We start from the raw sequence: 12,079 nt of genomic DNA, 5'->3' as shown, positions 1-12,079 counted from the left end.
TGGGGGGAAGCCTCTCAGCAAGTCAAAACACACACTAACTCGCACCGTTGATATTACTAAGGGTACTGTGAGAAGCTGAAGAATTAAAACAACTAGTGTCTAAAGAGCTTGGAAAACCAGGAAGAAAAATGCTTCAGAAACATAGGCAGGAGCCCCTCCTCTCTTTCCCATCTCAGAGTACACTACCTTTCTTCTAAGAGTGGCTACCATTTAGCTAGATTTAACCTTTCCCCCACTCTTTATCCTGAAACCCCAGCTCACCCAAAAGCCAGTAAGTACTCCAAGACTGAAAGAGATTTTCACTGCAGCAGCTGCAACATCTGGGGCTATGATTTGACAAAAGAAAAATTTGCCTCTTCATTTTAGTCCATCACAACTGTATCAGACTGCTATGCAAAGTGTTCATTTGGATAGTCTATGCAGAAATACAAAATGGCTCTTCAAGGGCCTATGCCTCAGCCTGGAAAGGCAGCTACCTTCTGTCCTGCCTGCAGTAAACAAATCTCTATATATGTTCCTCTCACAGGCATTCCTAAGAGACAAAAAGCAAACAAAACAAAAAAAAAGATGGAAGCACAAGAGGACACTAGGGACACTGTCTTCTCAGACAGACTTCTACAGATGTCTTACTTTAACAATTCAAGAGATTATACATTATTCTAGAAACTGCCAGTTAAAGTGATAAAGATTTATTCCAGAGGAAGAGATCCCAATGCTTATCTATTTAACTAATATAGAGCAAAGGGAGAAAATGCATATTGCTTGTGTAATGCTAGGCATCCCTGTTCTTGTGTACGTGCTCAACAACATCTGCCTAGAAAAAAACCTGCTAGCCTGAAGAAACTGAACCATCCCTTCAAATTGGTTCTATACTATGATTTTATTAAACAATAAGTAAAAATTATAATTCACTTGTTTTGATAAACACCTCCCTTTAGTATTAAATTTCTTTTCAAACACTTTTTTTTTTCTTTCAGCAACATCAAAATTAAAAGAAACTCATACAAAAAGTGAAACTAAATTCAATCAAGAATGCCACTTCTGGACTAAGAGAGGTCACCATATTCAGATATTAACTACAGAATTTTAAAGTCTGTGGATTATATATAAGCAGCTCAGTAGTTTTAAAAAGCAGCATTCAAATTCTGATACTTTCGAAAGAACCATCACGCACTATTAAAAGAGGTGCTTGGTTACTTTTTGTGGTGTTCATACAGACTTATTTATGGGGCACTGTCAGACCAAACAACAACATCCCCATGCACCCAAGCAATACAGAAGAAATGGAAATTCAGTTGCAGAAATACATGCAAGACACCCATGTGATTTAGAGAGGTTTCCAAATACTGACTCAGATACTCCTGTGAATCACGTGAGCTTTCAGTTGCGTTAAGCACGTGAAGTTCTTTTCTTGTTTAAAACATCACTTATAAACCAGTTATCGGTTATTAACAATGTACTGCAAAACTTTTAACCGTGAGTGAGGAGCTCCAATGATATCAGAAGACCTTTTTCAGAATCAATTTACTGCACAGCTCCAGGTGCCCAGAGTTCCCCACATTTTCCTTCCTGTGATACCAACCTATTCCAGGTCCCCAAATAGACTAGGGACTAAACAATTTCAAATTTGAGAAGATTAATTCCAGTTACAGCAGGACATACAACTGCAGCAAGCACAGCATGGGTTTGTATTTATGGATGTTAAGCAGGATGCATTTATCTCAAGCATGATTAAAATCTCTGCCTTGATTAATCATTACTGCCCCTGAAATCAAACTGCAACACTTGCAACTGTTTGCTGAATCAATATTTAACGGTGTGTTTCAGAAGTCTGCCGCACCAAGTCCCCTGATGTTTGCCTGAAACTTTAGGGTGATCAGAATTGTACCCTCGCAGTCCTGTCCCCAAAGAACAAAGCCGGTAAGACATGAAGGTTTCAGAAAAAGCCTGCAGCATTCACCAGAAAAATTGCCACATTGTGACCTACTCATTAAGACAGCTTCTAGTCACACAATAGTGCTGCCTTCATGAGAGCGGAGATTAGAAAAAAAAAACAGTAATTATCCCAATAATTGGAGAGGCACAATGTTTCACTAAGGTTATCTAATGAACTTCAAGCCTTTTCAGACTCACTACACTATTACAGGTTCTGCATTTCAACGTACCAGCTGCACAGGCCAGTCTAGAAGCAAATGAAGAACTAGCAAAGCAAACTACCTGCATGTTAAAATGATGCTACTTCTAATAAAACTTGACCTGTAAAATACAGAATGGAATAGCTATACTACTTTGAAGTCCAAGCACTGATAATATTAATAGGAAAACACGTGCTCAATAGCATGCTAACTGAAGACAGCAGGGAAGGAATCTAAAATGCAGCAGAATACATCCTCAATGTGGAATTCTGCTAAATTCCCTGTTACTTGAGTAACCAGTATTAATCAAGATACTAATGTTTTGGGATGTCTTAGTCCTTTTTAGAAACACTACTTTATGAAAGCCCAATAATTGAACCCTTTCTACGTTTACTTTTATTTTATGAAGACAAGTGAGGAAACTATTATGCCAACATAAATGCCTTACCATTTTATCAGATGAAGCTTCTTTGCTCTAGAAATGGGTAAAGTTCAGGTTTTATGGGTTCTAATGCACGCAAGCTTACAGATACTTTAAGCTTTTCTGTTGACAGTGTAGAAAAGTACAGGACCCTGTAAAGTTACAAACTGGGCATGTTAAACAGCAGCTCAAATAAGCAAGGCTCAGTCATTAGACCTGGCCAGAGAAGACCCACCACTTGAACTGGACATTAGTCACCTGCAATTTAATGCAATATGCACACTAGCACTATTGCCCTATCCCACTTCAAGGAAAAAAAAAAAAAAAAGAATGCATGACAGAACTTACAATATTTAAAGTTTCTACTTTACAAATCTCCATCTTCCATTATCTAGGAATTGATTTAAATTGGACACCACACAAACTTTTATTGTACCAGCAACCTTTACAGTGACAGAAAGCATCAAAGAAGTCAGAAAAGACAGTTTGAACTGCTGCTTCCTTACAAACTACTAGAAAATTTGGCAGTTTGACAGAATGTGACAGAGCTGTTGATATAAAAATTACAATTCAACAAGCATATGCAAACTTCCAAGAATATGGTCTAGTTATTTGCAGCAAGGAAGATGCTTAATTTTGTATTCCATAAGCAACCATTTTCAGAAGACAAATATAGGGCTATTAAGGGAGGAAATTACAGTACTGCTGAAAGAACTGTGCTATAACTAGGTAAGCACTAATTACATTATATTATCATATGTTATTACAATATTCAATTACTGAATTAAATCTTAACCCCCCAAAAAGAATTAATGCAGTGGAAGAAACAAAACATTTAAGCTTAATTCTCAAATCTGATGAAGTTGTAGGCCAAAATGAAGCACCTCATCAGTCATGGCCTTACTGCTGCAGAAAGATGCATTGTATAGGCTCTCCAGGGAATCCCAGGATTTAAATCAGAGTTAGCAGGAACAATAAATGTAATAGCCTTACATCAATCATCTTTCTTTTGGAAAATGCCCATATAATCATGACAAAGAAAAAAATCCTCATACAGAACAGAGAACCAGTTTAAAGCTATCCTAAGAGAATTTTTACAGTTGTTCTTGAAAGTTAGCCATTTTGTTGTATCAGCCAGGAAAACAAACACGTTGCTTGAATTCAACTAGAATCGAGAGGACAACTTATTTTTGCTCTGAACATTGAGAACTGCAGTCTCAGACGGCTGGGAAAAGCAAAGGAAGTCCAAAACCTACTGTGTATAAACAAAGATACCATATGAATACACAAAATAAAAGCACAACAGTTCCCTTGCCAAGGAGGAGCAGATGGCAACTCAGAGCAGAAGTCAGTAACACAACGATAAGTCATAAGAAAATGCCCATCAAGCAGTTATACCCAGGTCCTACTTTTTACAAGAGAGGGACTGAATGATTTCACCTGGGTAAGTCCCATTTGCAGAAACCCCAGGTCAGGCATGGCTGCCCATCCCCAGAAGCAACCGCTTTGCTTGGACTCCCAAGGGACCTCCCTCAAGCTGCACTGCATACCTTCCTACCACCCCCTCGCCCTTCCAGCCACTTATTTTGCACATTGGAAACCCCTCCTGTACAGTGGTTTGGGGCAAGGCCCGGGGGAAGAGCTGCTCTAAAACACAGGAGGAAATTAGAGTTCTTACCAAGAAAAAACACACGCCCAGAGTTGCTGGTTTGACTTTACCCAGCACGCTTACTATAAGCACACACACTCTTATTAGCAGTGCCCAGGACAGCTCACATGCCCTTCATACCACGCCATGTCCTGAATGTCCCCTTGCAGCTACGCAACAGCTGGATCAGCCTGCGTAAAGGCAGCTCCCTACAAGAAGAGTTGTCTCTCATGCCCTTCTCCTCTTACTGGGGGTCTCACAGAGGACTATGTGTCAAAGTTAAATGAGTCTGGTCTTAATTGCCTTTTTTTTTTTTTTTTTTGACAGAGGTTTCTTACCCATATGAAGCTGGAAGTGAAAGACTGCTTTGGAAAAAAATCCAATAAGGCTCAGAGCTTAAATTAAATTTTCCAGTAAGCAACATGCATATATTTTTTTTCTCTTCAATAGCACTTAAATATTGCTTATTGGACTACTACAAGATTGCTTTTTGAACTTTGTGTTACTTGGGAAGCTCCTTTCCAATCATAAATCGCTGAGAAAGCAGGAATACAACTAAAGTAAGTAAAAGAACAAGCTCTGATTTTTGCCCACCCCCCCAAGAAGTTTAAAGTGAATTTGAATTAGCTTGTAATTGTGAAACATGCTTTGAAATAGAAGAGGTTTAGCTTTAAATACTGAACACTGCAACAGTTATTTACTTTAAATAATTCCAGATCTCTAAATGGTGATCTGCCCTACTGCAGTGCTGGTTGAAACAAATCACTCCCACTATTTTACAGTCTCTATTACCTGCTTTTGTAATGTTCTGCAAGCCTGCTTCCAACACCATCAATGTTGCAATTGCTTGTAAATGTAATACAGGAGGGAACCTGTATATTTAAAACGGAAAGGTTCTCATGTAATCTTCCCTTTGTAACTTCTGTAATCTCTGAAATTTGCCAGGTGTCCTAATCAAATAAGGAGGTTTTTATAAACAGAAGTATGTGTGGATATTCAATATTTAAGCAGCTTTCTGAAGACCCAAAAATCAGAGGTTCTAGAAGAGGAAGATAATTCACATAAGAAAACATTGAAAAATGGACTAAAATAAAAACTTTGTTACAAAGCCACAATTAACTGTAAAGACTTCTTGCTGAAATAATACTGATACATGGAGAAATTCTACCAGAGTGAAAATCTGAACTGCTGCGCCTATAAACCAGATGAGGCTTACGACATATGACACCAGACTTCCTTCTCTTTAGCTGCTGCAATCATGTTTTTAAATCACGACCTCTGGTAATGAGTCTCTGATGACTCAATGCCCAGGTGCTTAAAATAACTTTGAAAAACTGAGTCAGAGGAATCATTACCCAAGCATAGCATCATACAGAATCTCACCAGCTCTCCAGGTTCCCAGCACAGAAACAGGCTGGCAAATGAGAAGCCTTGCACTACTAATTGCTGCAATGTAACGTAACTCACTTACCACTGAACTTTTAAAAAAATCATAAGGTCAGACAGAAAGACAAAAGAACAGACAACCTGTATCTTAATAAAGTAAGACTGTATCAGTTCTTGTGCTCATCCTAACATCTCACTCCATCAATATGCCAGGAATCTGTGGTAAATTTGCATTACCAAACATTTTCACCTTCCTCTAGTCATCTTGTTGCCCCTTAAAAAAACAAGCCACCAAACCAAAATAATCTGAAAAGTCCCAGGAAATATTTTCACATCTACTTAATTATAGCTTAAAAAACCAAACAACTTTTCATATGATTAAGACCATAAAATCAAAATTATTACTTCACCTAATTAGTTTTGTTCTATCACATCCTACATATATAAGTCAACCATGATCTCATTCTTTGTATTACACCTTGCTCTGCTGAATTTAAATAGTGGAACATGCTGAACGGATTATGAAGTGCTCTGCATAGTAAAAGTTCATCCCAACTCACAGAAGTATTAAGATTTATTAACTGAATATTCTCTTAAGATGCAATTTCCTAGAAAAGTCCACTTTCAAAGTTATGACAATACAGAAGGCAGACTTGCAGAAAGCAGAGTTTGGGTATTTTGGAGGGTTTAGCACAGAGGGGTGCTTCACTTCCCAGCTGCAAATCAGAACAAAGAATTGTTTCTGCCCAATTCATAATGCAAACATACAAACAGCTTCATGATGGTACAAATGAAAATGTGAGACTTTTTTGGGGGAGCCTTACACTAGTAACAGCAATGGAGAATCAAAAAGAAAGATGAAAGGAAGTATATACACTTAAGAAAAATAATCTTTATTTGAAGTCTAATGTGTTATTTTTTCCTACCTGAAATTTTCATATATAAATCATTATCTTCCCTCACAACTACAAGAACTGTGCTGAATTCAACTATACCTGGTTAGTGACATTCACAAGAGATAATCCAACATGATTAGATGGACAAAAAAGCCTTGAACAACACTTCCATGTTTTAGAAGTATTGCTAAGCTATACCTTCTTTTAAGAACAAACTATTCAGTCTAAGGTTTCATCTCAAGGGACTTCTTCGCACAAAAAAGAGCCCAGTCCTACAAACAGAACCAGATAAATGAGTTCTTAAAGTAGACAAAGCATCGAACAATCAAGAACATAATGGTGGGATACAGGTGCCCCTAAGGTTACAAAGAAAAAATTGTCCCTATTTACACCGAGGGGCTTAACCTGATAAAGCTTATCAATACCTGCCTTGTGAAATACCCAGCTTGTGAAAGTAATGTCACCAACTTCAACAGTGTTATTCCCATAAATCAGTTTATCAGCTTCTAGTTCCAACTTCAACTTTTAAATTAAAACCCTCAATGCACATTAGCAGCACGGGTTCCGGAAGAACTGTCTTGATCACCAGCATGCATGTAACGTATGAGCTTTTCTGAATATCATCACCTCCTCCTGAAATTAGGACTTCACAAATGGCAAAACATCAGCTTTCCAAGAAAAGGATTTGCCTACATTTTAAAATAATAACTAACTCCAAAAATAGACTGAGGTAGGGAGCATGTTATTTAAAAGCCAGCATATCACTTCCTGACATTTCTAGCTCTCCCTGTTCAATGAAACTCAAAAACAAAACAAAGAGCATGAGTAAAACTGGGACTTAGCAAACTCTAGTGGGGAAAGAAGAGGAAAGGCCAAAGAAGTGAAGAAGGAACAAATAGAAGAATGAGAATCTCCTTGAGATTCTGCAGCTTTCGCAAGCAACTATCACAGAAACACATTTATAATATTGCATTTTCTTTGTGACTGAGTTTTGAAAATTTTTTTAAGCTTTATTCTTTTAGGCTCAGGCACTTTTTGCCTTCTTTTGTAATGCACAGTTAAAAACAAGGAATTAGTAAGCTCAACTCTGTTTCTGAAGGAAGCATCCAAAATAAAGTATCTAGCTTAACGCATCCGTTCTTAACTGTGCGTTTGAAATTGCCTACCTCTGAAGTCAGGTACAGTTAAGTTACTGCAAAACTTTGGAAGTCAGCATCTCCTAAACAATCCTTTTTTGTTTTGATTTGCTTTTTTCACTTGCTTCGCTTTTTAGAGCATGTGACCTTGAGCAAGCCTTTAGGGAATCACAAAATCCACTGCCAAGCTACAGTAAGGAGCTAGCCAACGAAAGAACTGCCACTGGAAGTCTCAGGTCCTCCATTTCCCATTTATATTTCTACCCTTCACCATGGAAGTCTCCCCCTCCCCACTCTGCCACCCCACCCAACCTTTCACATCAGCTCTGAGCAAACTTTCAGCTACTGCACCTCCCTAGAACTGGAGAAAATGGCCCCACTGTTTCCATTCAGTTAATCTTTTGCTATTTCAGCAAGTTACAGTAGCTCAAAGACAGGCCTGACAAGTGTTGGAGTCAACTCCTGGGACATACAAACAGCACAGGATGAGGAGCAAGAAGAAGGAGCAATGGTGACTGCTAGCTCAGCTCACAGCAGCAGGCCCAGCCTCCACAGCCTCCGGAGCACCTAGGGCCTACAGCCACCCCGACCCATTTCAACAAGACTCCCTACCAAGCTGCCAATTAACAAAGACGCTAGGAAAGCATTGCTAGAGGCTTTTTTGTACAAAAATAGTAGCCCTTTCCCCTAAAAGCTTTTATAATTTCAGTAAGAAATCGGGTGAGTTTGAATGGTACAGGGAAGAGCCAGCAGATTACATGACTATAGACCGCATCTTCATACTGGAAAACTCTAGGAACTTAGTTGCTGTGGTTTATCAAAGTGGGAGGCAAGAAAACTGGCCAGGGTTTACAAGTTAGCTGTGGAAGAAATCCCAATTCTCCCCACACCCCCCAGGAAACCTAACACTTTGATACAAGCATTTGTAAATCTTGTAGGCAAAAGGATAAAACTGGAAACAGAAACAGGTCAAATTTAGATTAAATAAATTAATAAAGAAGCATCAACAGCAAGAGAGTTGATGGTTTAAAAAAGAAAAAAAAGGGCAGTGAAAGCATTCAAACCAAGACCGAATTCTCCCCCAGCCCTCCTTGGAAAGTATATTCTAGTTTAAACAGGAATTAATTCAGGAAGCGCTAATAGCCCGTGCACTGCAGGCCAGGCCTGACTGTCAGTCGCCCCTACCAGCTATATAGGATTTGATACCATTAAAGTTTGAGAAATTCACACTCCAGATGACTAATTATAGTTTCGTTTTGTTAACGTTTTCACATACAACACAAATACTCATTGCATATGTCTTTTAAGAATAGGCTATTTTGGAAGGAGCACAAGCAGAAGGTGAAAAGTTTGTTTACAATTTAAAAAACAAAATTAACTTCCCAAGTGAAATGATGGCTGGTTAATTGGCAGAGTTCCTAAAAACTGTTTCTTCAGCCAGCTAGTCCCTTACATTGTTAAAAAAATGTATCCTTTACTATAGCTGACATTTGCACAAGTTTAACATCCAAAACGTGGCAATTCTTAGAGAGGGACCTATCTCCTGGGTGAAGCTCACAGAAAATAAAGCAAGCTTCTCTTCAGTGCTGCTCTCAGTTACCAGCATATCAAACAAATAACAATAAAATATCAAGTCTTTACTCACTATCACTTCCCAATTTTAACCTTCAAGTTAAAGTAAATTACCACAACTTGCAATCTATAGAATGAAAAAACTTGCACCACCTGATTTCAAGCCCATCCTGGTTAGGAAATTGGAAATTATACACCCTTCAGTCTGTGGCCGTAATGACGCCAAAAAAGTATTTCAAGAAAAGCAAGGTGAAAGTTTCCTAACGTATGAATAAAACGGCTTCAAGTGTTCGGCACAGAACACAGGATCCCATGAGGGTACTGCACCTCAAAGTGAGGAGAGAAACAGTAAACTGGTTTAGTACAGTATCTGCTTAGCATACTGTGTATTATGTAGTACATGCGTACACAGAAGTCATTTTCTTTTTCTTGCTACCTACAATAGTTAGGTTGATTATATATCATTCATTCCCACAGATCAGTGGGAACCACCAATATTAAAACCGAGTCCATCAACAATATTCTAGAACCTCAACAGAGATAAATGTCACTCTATTAATACTTCTTAAACTGCCCGAGTGATTTTGAAGCCTAAAACCAACTTCTCCGAGCTTCTGAAAAAGTTTACTAAAACTTGAATAACCATCAACTCATATGGTTACAGAGACAGCTACTTATGCGTTAAATTTGATGCATTCAAGATGCAGAATTTCTCCAGCACCGAGAAGCACAACACAAATAGTGCACTGTATAAGAACTGCCGGCCAAGTTTATGGAATTAGGTGACTCAAAGCATTACTTCAAATACCAAAAAAGCCTGCTGCGATATTTAGGCAACTTACAGATGATGTTTACTGGTGGATGTTAACTCACACCTACACAAGCAGAGATGCTTTCATCAACCGATATAGTAAATAAACATTGTCAATTTAGAAAGAGACCGGTTTCAGATAGGATGGGCTAAATTTGACTGTTGCATTAATAGCAGACACTGTTGAAGAACTGCATAAAGTAATTTCACTTCCTGCCTTTTTTGGGTGTTTTGGGGTTTTTTTTGTAAAATCAGACCCTGCTATTAACAGGTCGCACACTACAGACTGCGGGCTCCCACAAGAGACGCAGCGCACCTCTCCCCCGGCTGCCGCTCCAGGGGCTCTGCATCAGCCGCCCCGACGCGACGGGGCGGCCGGGGGGTGCGTTTTGCGGGGGGGGAGGGGGGGGCAGCCGGGACGCCCCGTGGCCAGCCCCGCGGGGCAGCCGGGCCACCCCGCCTCGCGGCCGGGCCCGCCGGCGGCCGAGGCCTTTCCCCACCAGCGGCGCTGGGTCGCAGGGCACGGTGGAAGCGGGGCAGGGGCGCCCGGGCTGCAGGAGGAGCAGCCCTCGGCCTCCGGCTGCTTTTCGGCCCTACAGCGGCTCCGGGCGAGCCGGGGGGGCGGAAAGAAAGCAGAAAACAACTTTCCCCCCCCCCGCCCCGGAGTTGGCGCTGCCCCGCCGAGCCCGCCGCGCCGCTCGGAGGGGCCGGGCAGCGGCGAGGCCTGAGCGCGGCGGGAGCGGGCGGCCCCCTCCTCCCCTCCCTCCTTCCCTCCCTCCCGCGGCCGGCGGCGAGGGGCAGGCCCCGGGGAGGGGACTCGCTCCCCCGACCCCCGAAACGCAGCCCGTCCCCCGCGGGGCCTCCCCCTCGCCCGCCGCCGAGCCCCTCCGCGGGGCCTGCCGGGCGGCCGGGGGGCTCGGTGCAGGGGGCGCCGCGGAGCCGCCTCACGACCCCCCGGGCCGCGCCGGGGGCTGCTCACCTTGGTGGCCATGGCGCTGCCGCTGCGGGCTGGGCTGCCGCTCTCCCCTCCCCGCCGCGGACCGCGGCTGCTCGGTCGGTGCGTCCGGCCCGCCCGCCGCCGCCGCCGCTCAGCCGCGCAGGCGGCTCCTCCTCAGCGTCCCCCAGTCGCCGCCGCTGCCGCCTGGGGGCCGTTGGGCGGCTCAGCAGCAAGCCCCGGCGCTGGGCAGGCGGGGGCTGATGTAGCCGCAGGGCCGTGCCCCCTCCCCACACCCCCTGCACGCCCCCGCTCCGGCCGCCCCTTCCCCCGGCTCGGCTGGGCACGGCACGGCACGGCACAGCACCCGGGGGCGGTGGCGGTGGCGGTGGCGGGGCTGTTTGTCCCCAGCTTTTCCGACTGGGCCGGAGGGAGGGACCCGCGGCGCGGCGGGGAGCCCCGGGGGAGCCGCCCCGGTCGGTCCCCGGGGTGCGGGCGGGGGCGGACGTGCCTCCGGGGCCGCCGGGTTGGGACCGGCCGCCCCCCCCCCCACCCCCGGTGCCTTCAGCGCCTTCGCTTTGCAGTCAGCGCTTGCCCCCAAATTCCCGTCTCTGGAGCGGGGCCGCCCCGGCACGGCGGGGAGCCGAGCTACCTGCCCGCCTCGGGGGAGAGGGCCCGCAGAAACACATGGTCTGTCCCTCGGTCGCTTTTGAACAGAAATTTCGAAGCAACTGTGTAGCAAGGAGAGCAATTTTTCCTGGGCCAGGCTCCCTCTGCAGCTGTTAGCGGGATGTGCGTCGCCCCTGACCTCCTGTTTCAGCCGGGCCTTGGGGTATGGCTGGTTTTAAAGGCAGAAAATAGTATCAAGGAGCCGGTCAGGGTCGGTAGCGTTCTTGTCGGGCGCTCTACGACCGTCTCATAAAAACTAACTGTGACCCCACTTGATTTCCAGCCTACAGGAGAGATGTGATGGGAGGCTAAAACAGAGGGGATGGGAAAATCCAGTGGCAGCGATCACGCAAGGTACTGCAACACCTGAAAAGCGCAACTTCTCGTCTGTATATGTACAGTGGCTGGCCTGGAATCGGGATACGTTTCCTTTCTGTAAAAGGAAATACATGGTGTAATTGTCAGGGCTGC

General features: G+C 43.6%; 1 protein-coding gene across 1 annotated transcript in view; it reads right to left on the bottom strand.

Moving 5' to 3' along the window:
- The window catches only part of SNX9 (sorting nexin 9), a 59,491-nt gene extending 48,474 nt beyond the window's left edge, over window positions 1-11,017 (bottom strand). Inside the window, exon 1 of the mRNA XM_075707341.1 lies at window positions 10,985-11,017. Coding sequence (XP_075563456.1) covers window positions 10,985-10,996 — 12 coding nt within the window. The 5' untranslated portion in view covers window positions 10,997-11,017. The remainder of the gene's footprint in view (window positions 1-10,984) is intronic.
- Window positions 11,018-12,079: the final 1,062 nt, after the last annotated feature.

Source organism: Pelecanus crispus, chromosome 3 (genome assembly GCF_030463565.1).
Source record: "Pelecanus crispus isolate bPelCri1 chromosome 3, bPelCri1.pri, whole genome shotgun sequence".
Lineage (NCBI taxonomy): Eukaryota > Metazoa > Chordata > Aves > Pelecaniformes > Pelecanidae > Pelecanus > Pelecanus crispus.
The sequence above is the reverse complement of the archived record's forward strand: the minus strand, read 5'-3'. Positions and strand labels throughout refer to the sequence as shown.